The following is a 24736-nucleotide window of genomic DNA, read 5'->3' as shown; positions in this document are numbered from 1 at the left end:
GCCCACACATCAGCTGGAGCAGCTCTTTCCAGATGAGTCAGAGCTGGGCCATGAGGCTGCCCACCAGCCCCAGCACTTACCAGGGCCTGGTGTGCTCCCCCTGGTTATTCCCTTCATCTGCCTGGCTCTGGGGCTGTGTCAGGGGCTGCCATCTGAAGCTGTGAGCAGCCCTTCCTTAGCTGGAAGTCCCGCAGTGCTTCTCTCTAGCATGGAAAGCACACAGGCAGTTAGGACAAGCAGAAAGCCAGTTGTTCAGTATTTTATTCAATAGGAAATATACACACACCTCTCCCTGGCAAGGGGAGCAGCCAGCCCAGGGCATGTTTGTGCAAAGGAAGGAGCCGGGTGTGTGATGGAGCAGGAGATCCCCGTGGCTGGGCCCTGCCCGAGCGCTCTCCAGCAGCCCCGGCACTCCCCAGAGCGCCGCTGACGTTTCCAGGAACAACAGAAGGAAGAGGCAGCTTATTGTGCTTAAGACATCTGAACAAATCCTGGGTAGGAGACACTCACAGCTTGTGGGTATTGCTAATTACTTACAGTTAAGAAAGAATAGGGATGGGACCCTGTGGGCCCCTGTGGAGTCTCTGCCACCAGCACCCCCCGAGGTCACCGTGCTCCCAGCCTGTGCCTGGGCAGGGCTGCAGCTCCTGCTTGCCTGCAAACAAGGTGAGCTGTGCTGGGCAGGGGCGTCCTGCTCACGTTCCCTGCCCTTGGTGCCCCAGGGAGAACTGGTGTGGAGCTCCCTGCCCTCGGGAAAGGCCGTGCTGCGCCAGCCCACCCTTCCTGCCTAGGAAGGAGAAGCCATTCCCAGGGGAGTAAGAGCCTTCCTCTTTCTGGGAGGAAAGCTCAGAGGCCAGGCATGAGAGTGAGCTCATTCAGCTCTCCACTCAGGTTACAATTGAAAGGTTAAATATGAATAAATGCTGTAGGTTTATACATAATGTTTCCTTCTACCTATGGAACGTGTCTGAATGGTCCAAAGACACCAAAAATGTTGTTAGAAACTGTAGTTAGCCAAGAAAGACAACCCCGCCCTTAAAAACAAAATAAATCCTATTTAGTTTTACTACAGCCTTTGTTAAATGCCCTCAGAAAAACAGAGTACTTTCAGGTGCCTTGTGAGAATGTATCTGTTCATGCAATGGCCCAAGTTCCTCATTTCACAAGCATTGCACATTTTTATGTAAGTCATCAAAACTATAAAACCTATTATTTTTGTCTGAAAGTCTTAGTCTAAAAAGTACAGGATTACTTTATATCCACCCATGGAAACTCCTAGACGCGCATGTGCACAGACACACACTGTTGCCTAAATGTCTTCTAAAGATACTGATTACAAAGTGTATAAAATTGGGAATACATTGTCAGGATTACAGTGAGAGATGAGCCACCCTCTACCACAGACTATAATCTAGGATCAGTCACTAACTGTACACGTTTTTACAGCCTTGGATTCACCAGGGACTTCTGAAACGCAAACAGCAACTACACAAAGAACGGCAGTACCGCTGCAGGAACACAGGAGTTACTGGCTTCAGCTCCATGGAGCTGGCTGGAATCTGAGTGACATTTTTGTTTCCTTCAAGCAGGGCTGAAACTGAACCTCCTGTGAGACAGCTCCACTACCAGCTGGGTGAGGGACCCCTGCTCTGAACCTGCTCCTGGACTGGGAGTGATGGAGCTGGAGCCAAAGCCTCCTCTCTCCACTAGGATGACCTTAGGCTCTATTTTAACAAGCTCACATGCCACTGAGACCGTGGGCCACCTCCCAGGGGCATCTCCACACTGTCCCCAAGCTCTGCCGACACAGTGGTGTGGCTGGTAAAATACTTTTTGTTTAAACTTTGTTATTCTTCAGGCAAATGCAGGCCCTGAGGCCATTTGGTCCTGAGTGTCCGGCACCAAAGAGCCCAGGAGGAGGCAGAGGCGGAGCCGAGGGCGGGTGTTCGGAGGTAGTCGCTTCCTTCGCCTGTCCTGGTACTCCCCAGTCCAGTGTGGTATTGGTTAGATGGCCATGCCCCACCTCTGCCTGCTCCCCCTCCTGCCCGCCTGCAAAAGCCAGACCCCCTTCCCAAGACCCAGGCAGAGAAAAGGGACCATGTGGGTTCAGGTAACTCATCCCCCTCCAGAGCAAGACCTGCCTTCTCAGGAGATTTCAGAGCCTGGCCTACCTCAGCAGCTGCTTGGTGCATAGCCTGGAGAAAAGTTGGAGGCACTTTGTGCATTCTCTAGCTTGCCATTCCAACCTGCTGGAAGCTTGGTACCGACAGCCTCGGAGAAGGTTGCACCAGCACTAGGGAAGGGGCTGGACGAGGAGGAGCCTCGTGTAGCTGTTTGAGAAAGACTAAGGGCACCTTGGTTTGCTGCTCCAGGCGTGCACCCCCCATGCTCTGAGGGACCCCTGCCAACAACCTGACAGGTGGAAACATCTCAAGTGGTACGTCCTCGTGTGAGAAGTTGTGTGTGGGGTAACCCAGACCAACAAAAGGGCCTATTTCTGCTAGAAAAGTCTTAAGATTTGTCACTACCTTACGTGCAGACGTGGGAGAGCTGATCAGGCTGAGAACGTGTTAAAATTGCTCAGGCTGCTGCTAGTTCACCATGTGTAAGTCCTGTGACCGCGCTCCCATGACAGGAATCTGAAATATCAAGTGCACTGGAAAAAAGGGATTGTCAGAAAAAACAGAAAATAGAAATACTACAAAAGCAACATTACTGAGAAGGAAGTGGACTGAGCCGATGCCGACTTGTGTGGTCACACAGTGGTTTCTATAGTCTCAATCACTTCCATCTCGCACTGCGAGGGTGACAGGAGCGGGCATTCGTCCGGCTCCCAGCTGCTATCCGGGCTGTAATCTTCCTCTGAGCTCAGCTCGGCCACCCCCTCCGTGTCCTCGTCACACGACTCCATGTAGTGAACCCCCACCGCGTTGATGCCAGAGTCCTCAGAGCTGGACGGGGACGAGCAGTGCTCTGGTTTTGGTGTATTGCTCTCCTTTGTGATTAAGGCGTTGCGGACGGAGCCCTCGTCGGGCTTTGCCCTGTGCGGGGCGGGCGGCTGGCGCTGCACGTAGCACATCTTGCCGTTGATGCACTTGACGCGGTAGTTGTCAATGAAGAGGTCGGCGATGGTGCAGAATTGCGGCGCCTCGGGCGGCAGCGGCGGCTGGAAGGCGGGAGCGAACTTGAGGAAGTGCTCGGTGAGCGACACCGAGATCTGGATGGTGTTGGGGGACTCCCGGGGCCGGACGGGGATCTCAGTGCTGGGGAGCTGCTCCACGGGGGTCATGGGCTGGTAGACGTATTTACCTGTGGGGACACACAGGAGCGGCGTTTAAAGGTCTTTGAGGTTGGACAAAAGCGATGATGTTGACGCCCTTGGACACCACCAGCAGCTGCTGCTTCTCTCGTGGCCTCTCAGGTATGGATCCTCTGACACCTAATGCTGCAGGTAATCACAACCTCCTGTACCCCAGTGCTGCTCCCCTCCCTTACCCTGCCTCGAGGACTGCTGTAGGACATGACTAACTCTGGACAATTAACTCCAGGGCACAACTCCATAGCCATGAAGTGGGAAAGATGCCAAGTCTGCCCACCCTGCCTTCTAGGAGAAAGAAAACGGACAAGATTCTCAGAGGCTTTTTTCCCCCAACTGAACATAACATGCAAGTTCTAGCTTACATCTTTGCTACAATGATCAAAATTTTATTATGTTCCTATTATTCCAGTGAGTCTCCTTGTCCGTGACTCCACGTTCTTTGTTTTTGGGGACTAAATCGTGTTTTTCCATATTATAAACCAGAAGTTCATATATAACCACAATTAGAATATTAAGGCAGAAAATAAGGGAATTTCCAAGCTTTTGGCATCTTGATTATCTGGTTAAGTAGTAAGAAAATAGGATTATGTTGGTTATATTGAGCAGAACAAAGTGTGAACTGAACATCTTCACTAACAGAAATAAATAAGAGAGCAGAAAATTGGGACTATGTCAGGAAAAACTGAGAAACCCGAGGCTATGCCTAAGACTGTAAAATGCTGCATTTTATTTGCATGAAGGCTCTGAAAGATTCATGTCTCCCCGGGGGCTCATCCACTGGGAAAGCACAAATTTTCAGAAGCCTTGTGAATAGTGGGGCTGTCGGAAGAGTTTTGCTGCACGCGCTGCAGATCCTACTTTGCACAGGCAGCAAATGCACCAAAGCATGGAGGGGCTGTGTGGGTGCCTGGAGCTCTCCAGGTGAGGGGCAGAAAGGAAGGCAGAGTGCTGGTGTGTTTCCAGCTCACAGGCAGATGCAGTCTTTCTCCCTGAATTACCCATTCCTTTGGAACATCGCAGAATGGCTCGCCTTGGGAAGGACCTTAAAGACCGCGGAGTTCCCATCCCCCTGCCGTGGGCAGGGACACCTCCTACTAGACCAGGTTGCTGTAAGCCCCAGGGCAGGGCTCGCTCTCCCTGCAAAGTTTTTCCGCAGCAGAGGATGCCCCTGGGGCCGGGAAACACCCCCAGGCCCGGAGGAGCTCTGTCGGCTCTCGGCAGCCGCGGGTGCTGCCGGCGCTCCGGGGCCCACGCACAGCCTGTGCTCTGCCAGCTCCGGGCCGTCCCCGGCAACCTCGAGCACCGGGAAGGCCCTTCCCACCCCGCAGTGCTGCTGCAAGGGAAACGGGTCATGTGAAAGTCGGCTGGGATTTCCAATCCCTGTAGCCCAAGGATAGGGAGTACAGCTGAAAGGCCACGGAACCGAAGGAAGAGCTCCTGGAGCGTGGGAGAGGCTCCAGGCAGGGCGAGGGAAAAGCCCACCCGTGTGCCATGGGAGGAGAGTGCAGACAGAGCTGGCAGCAGAGGGAAGTGTGTGAACAGCTTTGACCAGCTCCCCTCGAATACCTCATCCAATGTTTTCTCCCTACGATCTGTGCAATGGTAACTGCTGACAGAGCCACGGGGAAGCTCAGTGACAAGAAATCAAGCTTTTCCCCTGTCTGCTTATGGCTGGGTGACAGAAAACACAAAGCCATCCTCTCCACTTGCCATCTCTGCACCATGGTGTAGCTCCTAAACCTGCTGTGACTCAGAGGAATGAATGTTGGCATCCAGCAGCTGCATGCTCCAGCCACAGGCAGAGCACAGCTCTCACTCCTCCAGCACAGATCCTTGGTTCTGGCATCTCTGAGCAATGGGGTCCCCTCAGAGGTGTCTCAAATCTTGTGGACAGAACTTCCCTGGGAAGCTCCTCACCCTCACAGCCACAGCAGCAGCCCACGGCTTCCTGCCATCTGCTGCTTCCCAGAAATCCTTCTGTGAAATTAGTGAACATTAAATATGCCACTGCCCTTGCAAAGCCCCACAGCTGATGATTACTGTGCTGCTGGCTGGGATAGTGTCTGATAAATTCAACTCATGGAAACTGAAGTGCAGCCTGCCCTTGCCTGAAACCACAATGCTCTATTTATCCATTGATTTGGAGGGCTTCTGTGTGGGCTCCTTTGACAACCAATGATAAAATACAACCAGATACTGGTGAAAAACATTTCTTCAACTCAATTCTGTGCTGCCTCTATTTGAAGAGTCCAAGGAAGGGTCCAGTGAAGATTTTACCAGGATGAAGAAAAAAGGTCTCTGTACAACAGGACTCTGTTTTTCCATTTAAAACAGTCACCATGTCCTGGCAGAAGGCTGAGGGATGTTGGGAATAGAAAGTAATGTATTTAAGCCAAGGAAGCTTACAGCATGGGCATGGAATGGTAAAGCAGACTCCTCAGTTTGACTTTTTTGGTGTTTGTTTTTCCCCTTTTGGGAAAAGAAGAAGAGCGGTGGCCAGGTCAGCCACGGAGTTGCTGGGAGCTCAGCTGGTTGTTTCTCTACTGCAGCCACACACAGCAGCTCCCTGCATGTCTCAGGACTGCCCTGCTGGCACTAATTCCAGAGCAGGAGCAAAGAGCACAGGATTTCAGAGCCTGTCTGTGCGGCCTCACAGGGGCTGAAACGTTCCTCACGTTCCAAGGACAAGCTCTGCCAGGGTAAAGCAGGAACCAGCCAACACACAGCAAAGAGAATTTTCTACCTTAACTGATTTCTACATTTCTTTAGAATTCTGGTACAAGTTTGTCAAGTCTTAGGTGGTTTTAGAGGAATTTTTAACAGATTAAACTTGTTTCAAAACATGACCAGGTGCTCAGAACTGGGACTGTCAGACTGGATCGTGGGCAATGCTGAGCTTACAGCCTCTGTTACCACCCCTCACTCTACATAATGCATGGAAACTCATCAGCCAGGATGCAGCCTATGAAAAATAAATGCAGAAATTAGAAATAAGATTGCCCCCCACCCCTGCACCTTGAAGGATTGCCAGTTTTTTTCACTAGAAATGCCCCTAGAAGCACAAGTCCCCAGGTTCTCTTACAATCCATCTCAATCTGATCAAATACTTGTGGAAATCAACAGCAATATTTTTGCTGACTCTGAACAGCTGGCAACAGTCTGTGATAAAACAGTACTTTGAGCACCTATTCTGCTCCATCCCATCTAATACACTAGCTCAGAACTTATTGCCTATTTATTCCAAGTCAGTTGAAGAACTCTGTGACTGCACTGTGCTGATGAACACTCCTGTAAATGACAGTGTTCTGCACAAATTCAGATGCCACACAAGACACCACATCTGAAGTTGTTTCCTGGGTCACTTCCCCACCACTGCCCATGTGGAAGGTGGTGAAGGAAAAATACTGCTCGTGTCAAACACGTCTAAAAATCAAACTCCAAATCCTGTGAAAAGAAATGTGCTGCATTTGCAGAAGTTTGGGAAGTTCTTGTGCACTTTAGGAGCTGCTGTGAAGAGGTGTCACAGTTCTGGCTCTGCACTTCCTCCACCGTGGCAAAAGGGCTCAGGGGAAACAAGAACCTGCTCCCCTCCAGGAAAAAGTGTGAAAGCAGGCTCTGCCAGAATGACTGCCATGGTAAGTCTTGGATGTCCATGACAGCCACTGGCTGACAGGTGAGATGGTAAAACGAGAGACCCCAGAAACAGGTCTGTAGGCTACACTTAACTATTTGTCCTCCTGAGCTTGCTCTGTGCTCAGGGCATTATCCCCCACCAACACTGCTCTTCTGTCTGACCCCTCAAAGTGACAGCAGCCTGTGCACAACAAGAAAGGGACAATTGTTTCTCCGTTTCTTCAGCTCGCCCTTGTGCCAGCACAAAAACCAAATCCTCAGGGACCTGGCACATGCTACAGCCAACACTCAACTGCAGAACAACTATTCAACTATGTCCAAGAAGTGAGTGCTGGCCAGTGCTCATCTCCCTGTTGCTCTGTGCACAGAAATAGGATTTCTATTGCCAGATTGGATGGATGCTGTTCCCCAAAGCCTTGGATCCATGCCTCCAGTGAGACTGCCAGCAGGCTAAGGCAGGATCCAGCAAAGCAGGGAGCTCTACCATCACCTGCACATCTCCAGCAAACTCGTGCAACTTGGAAAATTTTTTATGTTCATGGCACTAATAAGCAGAACTATGTGACTGATTGACTGGAAGCTGTATTATAGAGCCTCCTGCTTCCACAACCCCAAATCAAGCTTTGAGAAACAAGCCACGAGGTCATTTCTCTCTGATTTTTTGCTAACTGGGCAGTCGGCATGCATCTTCACCAAAGAGACACAAAACAGCAGCAATTTCTGTGGCTAATATGAAATAACTTAACCATGAAATAAGCAGAGGTGTGGCTGGAAAATTTTCTTTTCCACTTCCGTCCATCCCAGCATTCTGGTTTACCTCTAACACTCATTAATGTGCTTGACATATTTGAAAAAAAAAAAAGTCCAGCTTTCAGGAGGGAGGTTTTCCTAGAACAAATTCTCAAATCTTACCCTCTCAAAAGGACTTAGTCCTAATAACTAACACCATGAATCACACTGCACTTCAGAAAATGGTAAGAGAGAGCTGTGGATTTTACGAGTCTAAGTCAGCAATACATACCATGGATATTTGTTCACATGCAAGGCATTTAGACATCTATTAACTGAAAGATAAAAGCTTTTTTTCATATGTATTCTTCCCCCTGCAGCTGCTGGAACAAATATTTCTACAGCCTCCCATCTGCCAGCTCATCTATCTCCAAAAATCAGCAAGGTTAACAAAGACCTGGTACTTGGCAGCTATTGAACATGACCTGGCTCAGGTTAAGAGCTGCTCCTGTGTGGGCTGAGTACTTGTGGAAGTCCCAGGCAGAGGTGAGCTGGCTCTGATCCCAGGGGAATCTCTGTGCCTTTGGCTGTGGTGGATGCTCCAGAGGGGCTGGAGCTGTGACCCCAGGCACAGTCCATGGCTGCACGGGCCCCCAGTGAGGGTGTGGAGGAATGTGTCCTGTGCACCAGCAGAGAGCTGCACCCCAGATACTGGTGACTTGGTGCTCCCTGAACATACACCTGTGTAACAGCACCAGTAATCCCCCCTTGGGAAGTCCAATGGGATTCTCACTCCAAAGCTGTGCCAGACTTTGCTATTGCCTCTCGTGACTCTGCCAAAAAATCCAGCTCACACAGGAGGGGAATTGGTCCCACTATGAAGAACATAAAACCCTCTAATTAAAATACCACACAGCTCTGAAGGACTGAAGGCAAAGGAAGCATTCATAATGCATGTGTGACAGGAGACAGCACTGCCTTGGAGGGGATCTGCATTATTCCAAGGAGAGCTCCCTGCACAGCTGTTCTGGGTCTGGAAACCTTGGAGATGAGCTGCTCGAGCACTGGCTTTGCTCACACAAGAGACAGAGAGCAACCGAGTGCTCTTCCAGCAGCATTTGTTCCACATCTCCTGGGTGGGGCAGGAGAGCCAAGTCTGGCTCTGGGGAAGCACCAGGTGGATGTGCAGCTCTCTGGCAGGTGGTGACAGCTCTGAGTGGGAGTGGTGCCCTGCTGCCAGTGCTGGCACAGTGGCCCCAGGACAGTGCAGAAGTTGTCACACCCAGCTGGGCTTCCAGGGCCCCCCAGGGCAGTGGATGGCACAGGTTTGCCAACCCAGCCAGAGGGCATGGGAAGGAACTAGTTAGGATTCACAGGCTGGCACAGCAGAACCTTGGAGCAAGGGAGGGTTTCCTCCTTCCCAGCCTAAGGCAAAGCTCCCTGCACATCCTGGACAGGTTTATGAAGGGCACTCAGCATCCTCAGCCTGCTGGAGGTGCCCTTCACACCTGTTTGTTGCCAAGTGCCCAGCAGAGTGGAATTCCATCGGGAAGTGGGATGTTAGGCTGAGTACCCACCTGGGGTCATGGCCCTCCAGCTGAACAGTGGACAGAATAACTGCTCTGCCTCTCCTCCTTCTCTCTCCAGTTACATGCACAGCTTGGAACCACAAACTCTTGCAAACAAAGCTTGCCCTAACCATAAATACTTGTCAAGGACTATCACAACTCCAAACCATACTTAGAGTACAGTTGTAACTTTTCCAGAGGGGTGAGAACAAATGGAAGGAGAAATCCAGAGCACATTTACAGATGGCACATGGTGAAGAACTTCATTGCTCACCCAGTCTGCACTTCTTTGTGATGTATGGAATAGACATCATGTCATATCCAGCAAATCCTCATGGGCTGCATGGTGAACAAAAGATGTGGAATGAGCCACCAGAGGAAATGGAAAACATTTCAGGACACTGAGGCACTGCCAGATTGACAGGCTCAAGTAGAGCTGAACTGGGCCATTATAATAAGGTTATAATAAGGCATAACTGAAATGATTGTCCACCTTGAAGAAGCCTTGTAAAGATATGCAGCACCTCAGTGCAAGTGATATTTCTGCCTTGCACTTTGTCCAAACAACTTTGAAAAAGCACTGAGATTGCTCAAACAAATTTCTAGTGGGGGGAATGCAAACAGAACATTCCGCATACCTGCAGGAATTCTGGCAGAAATAGAAGGCCCAGTAAGGGATCAGAGAAGAGACTCCAAGGGCACAAATCAACTCAGCAAAGGAACAACAGAAGAAGCAGCCACACACCAGGACCAGAGCAGGCTGGAAGTGCAGCAGGAAGGGCTGGCAGGTTCTGCCCTAACAGAAATGTATCACTGCAAACAGCTCCTTCTCACAGAAGCACCTCCGTCTGAGCACTAATTAATCCATCCCATTCCAGACCCCATCCAAGCACAGGGAAGAACCAGCCCAGCAATGTTTTGGCAGTGGCTGCCTAGGAGCAATTCCATACAGCTGCCAGCTCTCTCCTGTGGAGGTGTTCCCTCCCTGCTGTACAGCCAGACAGCTGTGCCAGCCCCTGACTCAACGCTTTTCACAGGAAATCAGCAGAGACGGGGAAAAATCAGGAAGTTTTTCCTCATCAAATTTGTATTTTAATGCCCTTTTGTCTTGATCTGTTTTAAATACAAAAAGGATCATGACAGTAGATGCTGTGAGCTGTCTAAGCCTTTGAGGAGTTTCTGTGCACATCAGCTTAAGAGCAGGTAACGCTTAAATGCAAACAGACCCTGGAGCTTCCTCCATCATCCCTGCTCTTTACTCTCATTGCTTACATGGATTTACTGGACTTAAAGAAAAAGCAACCCTGAAGGCTTGAGAGATGCAGCCATAAACCCTCTTAAAGGGGCCGTATTTGCTCACTAACCATTCTAAGGGAACAGAATACCAGCGCCCAACGAGGCAGTGAGCAGCAGCACACACCACGTGTGTGTTCTGGAGGAGCTCTTTCCTTTCAGTAGCTGGAGAATGTCACCCATACCACAGGTGCTACTAACCCCAGCTCCATGCTGGGTTCCAGAAACACAGAAACTCAGGCATGGAAAATGTGGCACAGCCCTGGTTACCTCTGCCAGCACAGCAGCTGGGCAACACTACCCAAGCTCTGAATCCAAGGATTTTCATCTTCCAACATCCCTTCCAAACCCACCCCCAAAGGCCAGAACAGCCACTTCTTACACATTCCCCTGAGAAATTTTATCCCCCAAGTTACACTAGATATTTTTAAAATTCAGTAGAGAAAATAGCAAAAAATGGCTTAGTGCTAAATATTTATTCTACAACCCCATCCCTGAGCACCATCTGCTCAAGCTTCAGCAGCCCATGGTTTCCATGCAGCCAGTCAGTGTACTGACAGGGAACCAAAGCACCATAAGCACAGCTCCATGTCAAACTACCCAGAAGTCCATGGCATTGCCTGGAAATCAAAGGGACTGGAGACACAAGATCCAGCTGTCTTCAGGTGTGTGGTATGTGCTGCAGGGGGCACCCTGAGCCTCTGCATACGATGGAACGCTTTCTTGGGAATTCTTAAAAAAGCACAACAGCTCACCATGTCCTTGAAGGAAAAGCCCTCTCTAAAGACCTGCGCTCTGCACCCACAGGGGACAGCTGGGGCAGGAGGCTGGGACTCACAGCTTGGAACAGACACATCTCTGTAGCCACAATGTTTTCCTGAGAAACAATGGCCCATGGGATGTGCTGAACCTGTGCTGATCCCTCCCTGTGGCCAGAGCCCAGGATCTGCTGACACATCATCTGTGCAGTTGCTGTGTGGGAGCAGGTGCCCTCAGGATGGACAACCCCACGTTCTCCAGCTCCAGTGCTGGGAGCAGGGTCCTTATTCCCAACACACTCTGTTAACCCTGCGCTGTTCCTGGTGCCTCACACACATCTCCATTCACATGCCATTCAAACCAAGCTATTTCTGTCACAAGCCTCTAGAGAACCCATTTCTGGGGGTTTTAAATGACTGCTCTCCCTGCTTGTGCACAAAACACATCACCACCTGGAGCTGAGGAGTGCAAGTATGGGCACCAGTGCTCCCCTTGGAGGGGTATGGGATCCAGCAATGCTCTGCATCAATACATAGAAGCCCAAGTACCAGCACTGGAGGTGAAGCAGGTGGATATCACATTGAGCCATTGTGTCACACAGTGCCACTGCATGCAAGTGACTTGGAGCACCTGGACAGCACAGCTGGGAGCACAAACAGCTCTCTGCTGTGAGCCAGTGCTGGCAGAGATGAGAGCATTGCCCCCAGCTTCACATCCAGAGAGGCAAGATCCCACAGGACCAGCTGCAGAATGGCTCCTGTGCCAGCAGATCAAGGTCTAGTAGCACAGGGAGGAAAAACAAGGCAAAAGGTGAGTGTCTCCTTCCACCTGCCCTGCCCACAGCTGGGCTAATGCTGGTGGACTGCAGGAAGGCTGCAAGAGCTGGTCAGCCCACCCTGGCACACCTGATGCTGCCACAACCTTTCACCAGGGACCAGGGGAAGGAGGGAGTGAGTGAGGGAGTGCAAACACTTGGAGTGGGGCTCAGGCTCGGGAAAGCACTGAAATCCAACCAGGCAGCTACACAGCAAGGAGCAGCCAAGCACCCTGCCTGCAACAGTTACAGGTGAGCACCAGCGTGATGTGTGGCAGGGAGAGGGACAGACAGAGCCTGGCACACAGAGCCTGGCACAGCAGGGAGTCATTTCAGGGCTGGGTGCAAGCACACAGCCAAACAAGCAGCTTCGAGAGCAGACGTGTGGGCTCTCGAGCTCCGCAGCCACCAGTGAGAACAAGAATACAAATGCATGCCTCTTGCTGAAATTGTTTTACAACGTAGGTTACATATAAATTCCAACTGTTACATGGCCTAAATTAAAGTATGGCTATGTTAAAAACAAGACCCAGTTGCCAAGCAATCGGTTTTCACTTTCCCAGTAGGTTTTTGACTTCCCTCTATGTGAATATGCTCAACTATTGGCAAAAACATCTCCAAATGGCACAAACTGCACTTCTTGAGTTCTGTGATCAGTCACTACATAAAAATTGATTAGTGGAAGAATCAAAGCCATTATGAAAACATACTCTGTATCTTGTGGGCAGATAAATTCATAGAGGTGCTGGAAGGAAAACCACAACACATTAAACCAGGGTCACTTTATATGCAGAGAGAGAGATGCTCTACCTGGAATCCAATCTACTGTCAACCAGCTTTTGCATTAGTATAAGCCTGTGCCATCCATCAGCAGCTAAGCCCACACTGTCACAGCTCTCGGGAGTTTGGGAACATCTTACACTGTTTGTGAGTAAAGCATTTTGTTTTTTATCCTTTACAGAAACACAAATTCCTAGTAGAGCCTCACCAGTGTGCAGAAATAAGTTACCAAGGCTGGCAGTGAGTCATGAAGTGTACAGCAGCACTGTTAAATCGAGAGCCATTACATAAGAACACCCCAAGATGCCCCTGCTCTACAAGGCCGGCTCTACTGGTGCAGCAACACGAGCGGTGACAAAACGTGTTCCTGATGAGCACACAGGTGCTGCCAGGAAATTGGAGGTCCTGTGCCAAGCACCTGAGAGGCCCCTTCAGTGCTTCCAGCAGAGCTGAGCAGTGTGAGCTCTGCAGACCTGCAGGATGGAAGTCACAGCCAGGACAATCTTGTGACTCAGTCTCATGGGACAATGCAAGGCTATGACCACAGGCTGCCAGTTAAGACCCATGAAACATCCATCAAGAGCCACAAGGGGAAGGATGTGACAGCAGGCACTTTTGCATTGGGCACTGGCATTAAGCAGGCTCACAGACCAGGCTGGCAAACAGATTCCCTCACCTGCAGAGTCCAGGAAGGAAGCCACATGCTCGCCACAGGCACAGTGCTCCATGCAGGTTTTATCTTTAGCCTGTTCCTCTGCAGTGACAAAAGTGCCAGCAGCCTCTCACCAGCAGAAGCACGGGCCCAGCCCTCACCATGCAGGGTTGAGGACACCCTGCATTCACAGACAACCCCACCAGCTGAAGAGAGACAAGATTAATGAACTTTTTCTTCAGAAGAACTTGCTCTGGTAGGAAACATCCCCAGCCTTGTCCTTTCAGGTTTCTCAAAATCAGCACTTAACCCTTCAAGCAGCTACAGAGGAAGGGTGTCAGTTATCTGCCACTCTCAGAGGCTCTTACCAGCAAATCATTGAATTTGGGGCAAGCAGATAAAATTCTTTGTGAATTATGCCTCTCAGGTGGACAGACAGATTACAAAACAGCCTCATAGTCATGCATGACAAAGAGATTTTGGCTGGCAGGAAGTGTTTTGGTACACAGGTCCCTTTTTCTTTGACTTTTGGAGAAAGAAGTACAGGTGATTTCTGTTCAATCTCTCATGAGCTGTACAAGAGTTAGTCCTATGAGACACATTAAGAAAGTAGCCTGAATTCAGAGATTTTCCAGTGGTCTAATTCTGTTAAGTGATATCTGCACCTTTGTTAATAATGACAGAACAGGCATGTCTCTAAACATTATAGTAAGGATTCAAAATGAATGGCAGCAGGTTCTTCCAGAGGTGCTGACATTCCCACAGGGTACAAGGAATCAACACATGTGAGTTCTCTTATCAAGGGTACATTCATACTGTGATTTCCAGATCATAACTAAAACCTGAGGAACAAAATCCCATCCAGGTCTGGAATGGTGCACCCATAAAAACTGGCAGTGTTTTCCCTTAGAGTAACACTTCAGAATATCAGAATATATTAAGCTGACGTTCTTTCCTTGGTTGTGTACAGCTTAGTGAAACGAAGCTGGAATATCATAGCTCTTCAAAATACAGGTGAAGAGAAGATCTTGCACAGCCACAGGCAACAAATCCTCATTAAAAGTCTTTTCCCATTACGAGCTGCAACATCCACCTTTCTGCAGCTCCTGCCTGGCACTCAGCATAATGCCTTGCTCTGTGCACAAACATCCCGTCATACATGGACTTAACAGGATGAATGTTCAAATCCTTTTCACAGCAGAAGTAAATTAAAAATGCCTATTTGTCCCAGGATTTGTGTCATTCTCCCTCTAGACCAAGCTGTGTTTTCTGGGAATTCCCAGCCCTACTGCTCCTAGCCCCACTACTCCATTACACTTTAAACAAGAGTTTTCCATGAAGAAAAATGTATGAGCTCCTCGAAATACACAGAATTTCAGACATAAGCATTTTACAAGTCCCTTTCCCTGTTTATCCAACAAATTGGTCATCAGGATGTAGTTTTGCCCTGTGGAACAGAACTGCTGGAAATTCAAGTTGCCCTCCCCACTGCCAGGCTGGCTGCTTCCAGCGCACATCACCATCTGCACTCAGGGACACACAGAACACTGCTGCCCTTCTGCTCCCTCCTGGGTGTGGAAACGAGTTTTACAGCCACCAAAAGCCAACATGAGGAAAACCCACTGGAATAAGAGCAAGGCTTTTGGAGATGTACAGTGCATGCTGTGCTGCAGAGCACCCCAGGGCTGTGGCTGCTCCTCTAACACGCAGGGATCGACAGACACTGGCTGCAGGCGGGCACAGCTCCTCTTTAGACCCCCAAGCCCTATCAGGATGCACCTGAATTCCTCCCCATACCATCTCAGCTCACTTACCAGCTCTGTCACAGCAAAGCAGGGCTCCCTCACTGATTCCCTCCTCACAATTCCCACAGGCAGACTGGGGTCTGAATAATTACATGGGCTTGGGAGATTGTCAGAGCCCCTGCTGATGGCTTCTGTCGCTGGAGAGGGGCAGAGACACCTTGGAAATGCTGCTGGTGTGCACAGAGATCCTGAAATGCTGCCCACATCACTGTGTGGCAGGGGAAAATGCCTGCATCTGGGCCAGGTGTGCACCTGCCAGAGAGCAGGCAGGAGCTGCCATGGACACACACCACATCAGCTCCCTGGAAGAGGTTTAATCAAGGATGGCCTTGACAGAGAACTTTCACCAGCTTTGTGCGACAGACAACAAATGCCTTCATTTCAAAATGTTATAAAAGAAAGGCACTAGTGATTCAAGCAGAGGAGAATGTGAGGAGCAGTATCAGCTCAGAGCACACCCAGGTGCAGTGACTGTGCTGATTTGGCTCATTCCCTGGCTGCAGCTGTGGGCAATGGATAAGGGACAGCCCCCTCCCCTGGCCAGCACACAGCTGGGACTGATGAGACCCCAGTCACAGGGACTGTGCCTCTGCTGGGTGCCCTCAGACACTGAGAGGAAGCAATGGAGCTCTGAGAGCCAAGAGAAACCCTGGGCTGCCTGTTCAGGTGAACAACAAAATGTAAATGTACTCTGGTTCTACATTCCCAGAATATTGCTAGCCTGACCAAATTTAGAGAAGCCCTTCTCCCCAAAACTACCCAACAAACATGCCCTTTGTAGCATGCCACCCATCACACAAACCCATTTTCTCCTCTTAGCTGAAAAATGACATTTCCTTGGATCTCTTGCCAGGCCTGCCTGACCTCATGCAGAACCTGCCAGGTCTGGCTGCAGACTCCAGCTGAGCAGTGCCATAATTTGTGATGCACACCAGGGAGTGGGAAACTAATCCAAGGCACACCTGCAAGTGCTATCCACCACCCAGCAAACTGCAAGGGAGGGGGAGCAGGTGCATTTTTAAAAACCTTTCCTGCCACCACGATCTTGTTCCTTGCCTGAGCCTAGCAATATGTTCCCTTCCTCGCCCCCCAATGGAGATTTCACACTTTCCCCATGCTTGGTTTGTTTTCTTGTAAAGGTTCTAAACAGCTGAACCTGTAAAAGTGGTGGTACTGAAATTTATTTGCTGCATTTACTTTTCAATATAAGATATGCAAGAGGCTTTAAGGAGCTAAAAGCTTGCTCTTTTGATGCTGAATCAGGGGGGGAAAAAGCATAGAAAGGCTAATACAAGGTGGCACAATTACTGTCTATTGATGCAACTGCTGTGGAACCACGATTCATCATGTATTATTGATAATTGCAGCATAATGTACCGAGGGGTTTGCAGGGTGGTTAACAGAATGCAAGATATTCAGATTACAAATGAACCCAGTTGCAAGAGAATGCTCTTAATTGTATCAAGCATGGTGCCTTCTCTCACAGTTAATTCTTAGGAAGTAAAATTAGCAAAAGTCAAAGTCCTGCTGTCAGGTCAGGACAGATGTAACCCTGAGGATCTGATCCTTTTTGACATAAGCAGGTACCAGCTCAGAGCCAGCAGCCTCACAGCCAGCACCAGTGCAAATCACAGCTGCAGTGGAAATCCCGAGGTGAGGAAAGGGAGGCAGGCACCTTGCTGCAGACCTGCCTCTGGCATGTTTTCTCTGGCTCTGAAAAAAGTAGATCAGAGTAATTTAAGGCTCTCAGCTTGCATCTAATAAACAAAACCTCCCAAGGCTGTCAGAGGGGAGGAAGGTGAACAGAGGGCTGCCACCCTGGCAAAGGGAATGCGTGCAGCACATAGAGCAAGCAGGAGAAATGTGTAGTGGGTCAAACACAGGGGCTGAGGTAAAAAACACCTCCTGGGCCAACACCTTCTTCCCTGCTGGGAAAAGGACTCTGAGGCTTGAGCCCTCATCCTGCTTCCACATGGAGACTGGAGTCAGCACAGCCACCTGGCAGCACCCAGGGGAGGGGTGTTGAGGACAGTACAGCAGCAGGGATGAGGTGTCCCTGCACCCCTGGGCAGAGCCCAGCAGCTCCAATGACACCCAAGGCACCCCAGCACCCTCCCATCCCAGCCCCCCCAGGCACACCCATCCTGCACGTTTTTCATGCACCTCTTATGGAGGCTGTACCTGGGTTCAGAGCTCCCCACGCACGGGAGCGCATTAGAGAAACACCACACTGGGAAATCTGCTCCTCACCAAGCCCAGAACAGACTGAAAAGGACCTAAAATGAACTCCAGGCTTAGACACACAAGTCATACAGGCACCCAGGGCAGCTGAGGCTCTCAGAGCTGTTTGGATACACCAGTCAGTCTCTGATCTCCCTGGCAGCTATTATTGCCATTTTACGGACAGAGAAACATCGGCAGTAAAGAGAGCGCCTCCAGTACTGCTCACTTCCGAGCATGCCAACCACAAGGGCTTTGGGAATTCAGGCTGGGTCCTTTCTCAATTATTCCTTCCATAGCCAAGTGGCTCTGCAACGCTAAATTGCTCCTGTCACTGAAGTAAGCAGATGCGATCCTGAATACACATGAGGAGACAATCTACTCATCATGGCATGGTGAGTTTTTGTAATTTCTCAGTGTAAGTGCACTTTAACTGAGTTGACATTCTCGAGGACCTTGGCCACTGATGGAAAATAATACTTCAATGGCCCTTTTAATTGATGTAGAGTTTCCTGTTCCCCAATACAGCTCTTAAGAGTCACAGAAAAGCACTTTCAAGAACCCTCTGAGGATTCCCAAGTCAGTATTACAGCACTGCGTTTATGCAAGGTAACTCCCAATACTGTTTAATTACATCTCTGACCTCTATACAATTTCCCATTATAGACCTCATTCTTACCCCTTTTAAGTCCAACTCAACTAATTCCACAGGAACAGGATACAAAGAGATCCTTAGCTCTGAAATTTGCATTAGGAAATGAGGGGCAAGAAGGGAGCGCGCTTCACCATGGCTTTCAGAAGATTAAACAAGACAGTGAAGTGTGTGACTTTCTTTAAAATCCTCCATTTAAAATCCTGGTTTCTTGAGGCAAAACTACCTCAACTTTTCCTTAGCCATAAAGGAGGAATTGAGAAGGAGGTCTGTACTTCTTGCAAATGCTATAACAACTTTTAAATCTTATAATTGCCAGACAGAGCAAAGGGCTGGATGGGATCTCAAGTGGTCTTTCCAAGAGGGAAGCAGCTCCATGTAATGCCAAAGAGACACCAGTCTAAGCCTTCCCTGAAGGACCGTGACTCTTCACCTTCTCGAGTACTCTGTTCCCCTGATGCGTTTCTCTTTCTAGTTATGATATTTTCCCATATCCAAACCTGAACTCTCCTGGTCACAGGTAAGAGACACCTGGTTATCTGCCACCTCTGCGCAGAGGAGGACTCGAACACAACTGCTCTGCAAGGCCACCTTACACTTTGCAAAACTCATCAGCCCTTCCTTTCTCCCTCCCTCAATCTTTTACAGCCCAAACAACCCTTTCTTTTGCACCCCCTTGTAAAGCATATTTTTCTAAGCTGATCTCTGTGATCTCCTCCCCAGTTCTCCTACAGCTCTATAAAGTGCAACACTCAAAGTCTGGTTTCCTCATCACTGAGCTGAAGAGACTAATTAAATTGCACACTTGCCATGCTCCTGGTAATGCATCCCAAAGCGAAGGCTGGTGTTCTGGGTTTGGCTTTTCTGCCACACAGCCCTCCTGCTGCTGAGGCACAGGCAGTTTGTGATCCATCCTAATCCCCAGATTCCTCTCTGCAATCGCTTCTCTGGGTGTTCCTAGTTCCACGTTTGACTTCCCCATCCCAAAATCATCATTCCCAGATGATTTTGGGTGACATCTCCAGTTTATAAGCACCACTTTGAGCTCTGATCCAGAGCACTCATAATCTTTTATATCTTGATGGTGGCCACAAATAACTGAGGCCAGGGAAATGTTGGGAAGAATCTATGTCATAACCTTTGTGTTACTGATGAAACACCAGTGTCCCTGTCCCTGTGCAACAGGTGGCTATGGCACCTTCTCACACAGTCAGCTGTGCCACACAGTACTCAGGGCACAAACAGAAGAAAACCTTTTGTCCTGAACTGCTTTCAAAAGAATCCCAAATCAAAGCAAAATTCCTGAAATGCATATTTAATTGATATAGAAGTTTGCCAAACAAAAGCTAGCTTTTGGGGCAGCCCCCTTTCCCTGTGAAACAAAATTTGCAAAAAGTCTGTGTGAAGGGGAATCCGTGAAGGTGACTAAATTGCAAGGAGAGATGGCAATGGATTTAAAACCAGAATGGGATATCAGGAGTCCAAGGGACACCTTCAGCAGCACTGAGTAACCCTCACATAAGGGTCCAGTGTTAACCTTGACCATCCAAGCTTTAAGATCTCCAGAACACAACACGACCCAAGTACAATTCTCCATCACCATCTCCTGACCTCGCATCAACACGCTGCTGGGAAAGCCTGCTGTTCAAGGCCTCTACGTGATTAATTATTCATCAAATTATGTTTGGACATCCACAGTTCAATCTCAGCCTCCATGATTAGATACATCAGGATCTTGAATACTGATATTGAAGTCGTTGGGAGCCTTTTCACCAGAGTTGGCTCAATACTGGATTTTGAAGCTATCTGCTATATATAGCCTAAAGCAGTTACCTCTCTGCTCAAAGGGGTTTACGCTTGTAAAAAGAAAACCATTAGCACCGAGAATGAAGGACAGTGGTGCCACAGCCCACCCTCCGGCCGGCTCAGGGGGAGAGGGGCACTGGGACTCCAGGCCCCGAGAGAACTCTCCGGGCATCGCCGCTGTCGCTCCTACGGAAGCAGCACCCGAGGTCAGGGTCCCACTGGGGCCGCCTGGGCACGGACAGCTCCGGGAGCGGGCTGCTCCTGGCCACGGGACGGGACGGACAGAACGGGACGGGCGGTGAAGCAGTGCGCGGGGACCGACAGGGCATTCGGGACGGCCGGGATCGCGCACCCCCCGCCCGCTCCCTCGCCCCCTCACTCACAGTGGCACCATCCCAGGTGGCAGCACCAGTGCAGGCGGAAGCAGCGGCCGTGGCTGTGGGTGGCGCAGAGCGAGAGCCCGTCGCAGGGCTGGAAGTCGGGTCTGCCCGCGCAGCTGCGGGCGAGCGCCTGAGCCTCGTCCAGCTTCTCGCTCTTCGCCGCCGCCGCCGCCCCGCTCATGGCGCCGCCGCTCCGCCCGCAGCCCCCGCGCCGCAGCGGCCAGAGGAGGAGGAGAAGGAGGAGGAGGAGGTTGAGGACGAGGAGGAGGAGAAGGAGGAGGAGAAGGCGCCGAGCCGCAGCGGGGACCGCCCGCCCGCCCAGCGCCGCGGGGGCAGCGCCGCGGGCAGGGCCCGGCCGCCCGCCTCGCCCCGCCCTGCCCCGCCCCGGTTCCTCAGCACCGCCCGCGGTACCCCGATGGCTGCAGCACCCGGTGGCGCTGTCCCCCGATCGCCATACCTTCCGATGGCTCTGTCCCTCGATGACCATGCCCTGCGGTGACCGTGGCCCCTCTTAGCTGTGTCCCGCGATGGCCGTACCCCTCATGGCTGTGCCCCTCGATGGCTGTGCCCCTCATGGCCGTACCCCTCCTAGCTGTGCCCCTCATGGCCGTGCCCCTCATGGCCGTACCCCTCGATGGCTGTCCCCTCATATCTGTGCCCTTCATGGCCGTACACCTCACGGCTGTGTCCCTCATGGCCGTACCCCTCGATGGCTGTCCCCTCATATCCGTGCCCTTCATGGCCGTACCCCTCATGGCTGTGCCCCTCGATGGCTGTGCCCCTCATGGCCGTACCCCTCATGGCTGTGCCCCTCATGGCCGTGCCCCTCATGGCCGTGCCCCTCGATGGCTGTCCCCTCATATCCGTGCCCTTCATGGCCGTACACCTCATGGCTGTGTCCCTCGATGGCTGTGCCCCTCATGGCCGTACCCCTCATGGCCGTGCCCCTCATGGCCGTGCCCCTCATGGCTGTGCCCCTCATGGCCGTACCCCTCGATGGCTGTCCCCTCGTAGCTCTGTCCCCTCGCTGGGTGGGAGGGTGACCCGCGGGCTGCTCTGCGCAGCGGGCTGAGCCCGGGACGGTGCCCGAGGGCGCTGCCGGCAGCTGAGGGCCGCTGTGAGATTTCCCTGCTTTCCCAAGGCGCTCGCAGCGGCCGGAGCGCACGGGCAGGAGCGGCCACCAGCCCCGGGAGAGTAAGCCCGGCTCCCAGCGGGGCTGTGGGCCGGCTGCCAGGCTGCCCCGAGCACTCCCGCGGCCATGTGGAACTCCTGTCCAGACACCAGCGGATTGATAAATGGGATCCGGGCACTCTGGCACTGCACAGCAGCCTCCGGGGAGTGTGGGCAGCAGGCAAGCAGCCCCGATTACAAGCAGCGATCTGGGGCGCTCCGAGCGTGCAGCTCTTTGCAAGTCTGAGACAGGTGGACACAGATCACCCCTGCAGTGCCAGAGCCAATGGAACAGAACACTGAGCTGCTTGCACACGTGGCCCACAGCACAGGCAGGTTTTAGTTGTTTTTTTTTCATCATGCTACTTAATCTAATTCAGAACTTAATCTAATTTCTAAGCACACAGTGATTTTAAAAAAACCTGATAAAATTTGTCTTTCATTTTGTAAAATAATCAGTAGATATAATTATGGTTAATAAACATATGAAAGTGTATTGTTAATTTCCAATAATTACATCTTTAGGCCAAAATTCAAGTTTGGATTTATCTTGAGCCTTGGCTACATCATTTGTTTCCTAAGTGTGGTGGTGGACTTGTTTCCCTGCTATGTCTGAAAGAAAGTTGCAGTTTTATTGCTGCTCTGTTCAGCACTGGGAGTTGAAGTCAGCTTTCTGTTAGAACAGAAACCAAACGGTCATTTCCATAGTCTCTTATCTTTGTACAATACCCAATAGCTCTATGTCAGAAATAGTCAAAACATACTTATTTTTCTCTGTTCTCCAGAATATTCCCAGACAGTTCATATGGCATCTGTCCTTGGATAGATCCCAGAGGTGTCCCCATCCTGTACACTCTCCTGAGGGTGTGCTGAGAGGACCAATTGCTTCTTGCCAATAAGAAAGGTTTAAGAACAGGCAAGTTGTTGTCTGGCTGTGATCAGCTCCACACTTTATGTGTCAGACCAAGGGATATGGGTCATAACTGCAGAGCACAGAGTTGCACTGAGGCTTTGAACCAGCTCTGACTGTGATGCCTGACTTGCAGTGCAGACCTGGTCTCTGCAGTGCTGCTGGCCCTTCCTGCTCATCCATGCTCCCCTCCTCAGCGCCACATGACTGTGTCCCAGCTGTGCCCTCACCTTCTCAGATCTGGGATGGCTACACCATTAAACTCAGCCTATCTGGGAGGAGATGGCTGCCCAGTTGCACTGAGCAGGGGTTTTGAGCCTAGTGACCAGTGCCAAGCTTTGAACCTTGGCACTGGTCACTAGGAGTGGGAGACCTTCACAGCCCTGTACATTTTAAATGTCTCAATTTAAATGAATTTTAAATTACATTTTAAATTACACTGGAAAGAGAGTATTCTTACACTCCTGGAGGCTTATCTGCCTTTGTTTTGCAGAAATCCCACTGAAATCTACAAACATTTAGGACCTTGCTCAGCTGTTTGGAAGCAGAGGAGAAACTGATTGCACATCCAGGTGTTTCTTTGACACTGTCCTGATGTCCCCCTGTTCCCTGGAGCCTGCCAGCAGCAGACGAGGGATGCAGCTCAGCTCCCAAGAGAACCCTGGCCCAAGGAGAACTGGCACTTCTACCTGCTGGCATGAAATCCTTCCTCTCCAGCACTGTCTCACCTCCAGAATTGCTCTCAAACCAGCCTGGGCTGTCAGATCACTTTCTGTTCAAAAGAAATAAAGAAGGAAGGTCAAGTGTGGGTTACAGAAAGAGAGGGGTAGGTGTTTCTGGCAAGACCCAAGTGCCCCATCCAATTTGGGCATGTGCTGCAGGATTGCACTCCTGAGCAGCCTCAGGCAGGGAGCTCTCTGCCTCCCTTTGAAGGGCCAGTGCTGCAGGGGACTCTGATCAAAGCTAAGGCAATCCTCCCCTTTGGTGCACTCCCATTCACTACTGTTTTGCACAATGCCTGTGGCTGAGCAGTTAATGGAGGCATCTGCTGCACTGGCAGAGTTCACTGACTTAATTAAAGATATCCAACAATCCTGCAGCTGCATGAGAGAGGCCACGGGTACTTGCAGGGCTGACACCGAATCTCCTCAGATTGAAAGCAAGCATCCTGCTGTGCAGAAAGCACAGACATGCAGCCAGACACCACATGAAAGCAAAAGCAGGGCCCAAGGATTAAGGATGGACTGGAGCCAGCTCACATTGTGTGTCACCAAAGCCTCACCATGCCAGAGAACTGTATAACCTCGGCTCATGGATAGCTTGGAATAGTCAGACATGCAGCAAGTGTGCAGAGCTGGGGACATTCCTCACCAGTAGGGATGGTTTTACCTGGAAAACCTTTTTAATAGATATTCTCCTATTGGGGAGGAGAGAAAACTAATCCTGTACCAAGTGATTATCAAGGTCTCCTCTGCATGGGGCTGTGTTCTCTCCTGTTAAATAAAGAAACATTTCCCTCATGGGTATATTTCTGTCATCACTGCACATTTGAGCTGATGGGGACTGTGCAAGGCTGTTACAATTCACCAAAGAAGCACAGAACAGGCTGGTGGCTGCTGCTTGGGCTGCTTGTCAGCAGGCACCAAGGGCTTTGGATCGGGCTGCCCTGCAGGGCTGAGGGCCAAGGAGCTGCGGTTGCCCTTGGGTGTGCTGTGCCCTGCCGGAGCGGAGCAGGCCAGAGGCCGGGGCTCCCAGCCCTGCCCCCGCCCTGCCGGAGCTGGCAATGCGACCTCGCGGCGGCAGCAGTGTCACCGCTGCTCGTGGGGACGTCAGGCAGACAGAACGATCGATGCTGGGCTGCTTTGGTCGATGCGAATTTACAAATGAACTTCTGTCAGGAGAGACATTACTGGTGTGAACAACCTCTGTCCTCAGCAGTTCCTGATAAGGGAAACAGACCCATCAAAGGCACCAGCACACAGGTGCTGCAGGTGATGAGAAGCATTTTGGCCCCAGGATAGAAGCTGGTGTTATCCTGAAACAACATTGCAGTTCCAGAGGAAGGGCACGTCCTCTGCTCCACAGCCTCTGCTGCAAGGGAATTGCCCTTTCCCAGCTGATCCCCAGTGCGGGTGAGCACCACAGCACGAGGCACAGGAGAAGGGAGGTTAGCACAGGCAGGGCATCGTGTCCAGAGCTGTCCTGGGGATGACAGAGCAGCTGCCAGCACAGCCAGGGCTGTTGTG

General features: G+C 50.8%; 1 protein-coding gene across 1 annotated transcript; it reads right to left on the bottom strand.

Annotated features, from left to right (window-relative positions):
• Positions 1-243: 243 nt before the first annotated feature.
• Positions 244-20731, bottom strand: C10H3orf70 (chromosome 10 C3orf70 homolog). The gene is made up of 2 exons (XM_036389121.2): positions 20414-20731; positions 244-3309 (listed from the first exon to the last, which is right to left on the bottom strand). Exons 1-2 carry the CDS (start codon positions 20589-20591, stop codon positions 2756-2758), a joined length of 732 nt encoding a protein of 243 aa, XP_036245014.1. The 5' UTR covers positions 20592-20731; the 3' UTR covers positions 244-2755.
• Between the last annotated feature and the right edge of the window lie 4005 nt (positions 20732-24736).

The sequence above is a fragment of the Molothrus ater genome, chromosome 10 (genome assembly GCF_012460135.2).
Source record: "Molothrus ater isolate BHLD 08-10-18 breed brown headed cowbird chromosome 10, BPBGC_Mater_1.1, whole genome shotgun sequence".
NCBI lineage: Eukaryota > Metazoa > Chordata > Aves > Passeriformes > Icteridae > Molothrus > Molothrus ater.
The sequence above is the reverse complement of the archived record's forward strand: the minus strand, read 5'-3'. Positions and strand labels throughout refer to the sequence as shown.